Source organism: Rhagoletis pomonella, unplaced genomic scaffold, assembly GCF_013731165.1.
Source record: "Rhagoletis pomonella isolate Grant_MI unplaced genomic scaffold, Rhpom_1.0 Rhpom_scaffold_19846, whole genome shotgun sequence".
Lineage (NCBI taxonomy): Eukaryota > Metazoa > Arthropoda > Insecta > Diptera > Tephritidae > Rhagoletis > Rhagoletis pomonella.
The window spans coordinates 1-2,607 of record NW_023478368.1 but is presented as its reverse complement, the minus strand read 5'-3'; the positions used below and the strand labels follow the sequence as shown (position 1 = coordinate 2,607).

General features: G+C 46.7%; 1 protein-coding gene across 1 annotated transcript; it reads left to right on the top strand.

Annotated features, from left to right (window-relative positions):
* Positions 1-1,834: 1,834 nt before the first annotated feature.
* Positions 1,835-2,345, top strand: LOC118732415 (the record flags this gene model as incomplete). Its single annotated transcript, XM_036461548.1, has 1 exon — positions 1,835-2,345. A coding segment is annotated over exon 1 (511 nt), but the record flags the coding sequence as incomplete, so codon positions are not given.
* Positions 2,346-2,607: the final 262 nt, after the last annotated feature.

The following is a 2,607-nucleotide window of genomic DNA, read 5'->3' as shown; positions in this document are numbered from 1 at the left end:
TTTTTCAATCAACCTCCAGTGGATATCCCCTCCCATTAAATCTTAGGTAAGTAAAAAGCTTTTTTATCATCCATCCTAAGAGAAAATTGATTTGCCTTATATAAAAATATGTATATGTGGTGGTCCCTTCAAAACATTTTATAAAAATCTCATAAATTTTGAACAGTCAACAGCATACATTAAATTATAAGTAATTTATTTCTCTCTTTACACAACACTATATTTATTGTTTCGTATTCAAACTTGTACCACATTTTCGTAGTTGTACCATCCCTAATTAAGTACACGAATAAAACATAAGAGAAAGGATGAGAAGTGGAATAAGACATTCGTACTTCAGCAGCCAAGAGAGTGACTAGCAAATTTTATTATACCGCTCGACCACATTGGTGTCAGAATCCCGTTAATGGACTGATCTCCACCGGTTTTTTTTTGTAGAACCAATACAATATTTAAAAAAGCTTCGAATATTTTTCCGCACATTAGTCTATTGTGCAATCGCAAAATTTACTTCGCCGCTAACATAATTTAAAAACGATTCGATATGGAACACGCATTGCAGAGGACAGACAGCGCGACGGTCACAGGCAGCGACTGTTTTCCAGAGATGTCGCCTAACCGAATCAATAACGGAGCTCCGCAAGACATGGCTCAAGGGCAAACGCCAATAACCGAAACGCCCGGTTCGCAACAACAAGGTACATCAGTGCTTTTAGGGCAACAGCAGCATGGCGCACCGCTACCGCCAGTACCACAACACCGACTGTTGGTTCAGCAAGAACAGCAACAAAGCGCAAACTTATCGTTGGGTCAACAGCAGTCATTGGTCCAACAACAACAGCAAAGTGCACATCTTCAACAGCCGCCAATGCAAAACGAATTTCATGCGCGAATTCCAATGCCACGCATTACACCCAACGACATGGATGCCTGGTTCACATCAGTCGATTACTGGTTCAGAGCATGCAATATGCGAAGCGATGCTCAACGATACTACCACGTAATGGCAACGCTGGACCCGCTCACTCTGCCTACTATTGGACAAATCTGCAGAAACGCCGAAAATTCCCAACGGGTGCTTAGCACCGGAGTAGGCATGTACGAGTATTTAAAACGTGAATTATTAAAATACTTCGGGGAAAGTCAGCAGCGCAGAATCCAGCGCTTGCTCGAAGAAATGGTGCTGGGCAATCAACGACCCAGTCAGCTGTACAACGCCATGCTACGTGTAGCAGGAAATTCCTTTTCCGAAGATGCGCTTCGTGCAATGTGGATCCAACGTTTGCCAGAACTCGTTCGTGCATCCATAATTGCACGAGAAGGCCCAATAGACGCACAGATAGCAGTTGCCGACGCAGTAATGGAGACGGTATCCCAGCGTCAAGTTTGTGCTATCTCGGAAACATCGGCGTCAACTGCTCCGTCAACAGAGGTAGCAACTACGTTGGCGAAAATCACAAGCGCCATTCATCAATTGCAAAACAGGTTCGACGATTTGAATACTCGAGGGCGCAGTCATCGTCGCAATCCTCAACGCACCCGTTCACGCAGCCGTCGCAGCAGCAGTCAGCGTTCTGAGCCGCCAAATTCTCAGGAATGTTGGTATCACCAAACATTTGGGGACGCAGCAACTCGCTGCCGCAGCCCCTGCGGTCGACGCCAACGAGGTGGGGCCGAGCATGAGAGCAGCAGGCGAGATTGACAATCAACGCCGTGCAGCGAGCAAGCACAACTTATATATAGCGCGAGCATTAACCAACTCTACGTCGCCGACCGATCGTCCGACATCAAATATCTTGTCGACACCGGTGCCGATTTCAGCGTCTTACCAAAAATGCATACATCGAAACCTTTGCAGCCGACGTCCGTGAAGCTCTATGCGGCCAATGGCTCAGAAATAAACACATACGGTATACTTCGCCGCCGTATAAATCTTGGCCTGCGACGGAACTTTGAGTGGAGCTTCATGGTAGCTGACGTAAGTACACCGATAATCGGCAGCGATTTTATCCGCCACTACGATTTAACCATTGATTTGAAAAGAAACAAATTAATAGACAAAACTGCGAACCTCGAAGTGCCGTGCACTATTCGCACCGGGTTGAATATGCAGATTAAGGCATTCGATCATAACGATCCGTTCGCGAAGTTGCTGGCGGACTTCAAAGACCTCACAGAGATGACTTCGGATCGCAGACCAGTTAATACTGATGTTCATCACGTCATAGAAACATCTGGTCAACCTGTGAACGCTCGTGTACGAAAGCTGGACCTGGAAAAGCTTGCTGCAGCCAAAGCCGAGTTCGAGTATTTGATGCGAATCGGTGTATATCGTCCATCCAAAAGTAACTGGGCCAGCGCACTCCACATGGTTCGAAAGCCAGACGGTGGCTGGCGACCATGTGGGGACTACCGGGCGCTCAACAAAATAACCGTGCCCGACAGATACCCGATCCCATTCATACACGATTGCACTGCGATACTCGTTGGAAAAACGGTTTTCGGAAAAATTGACCTGCAGCGCGCCTTTCATCAGGTGCCAGTCAGACCCGAAGATGTAAAAAAAAACAGCCATAGTGACACCTTTTGGCCTGTTTGAGTTCACGC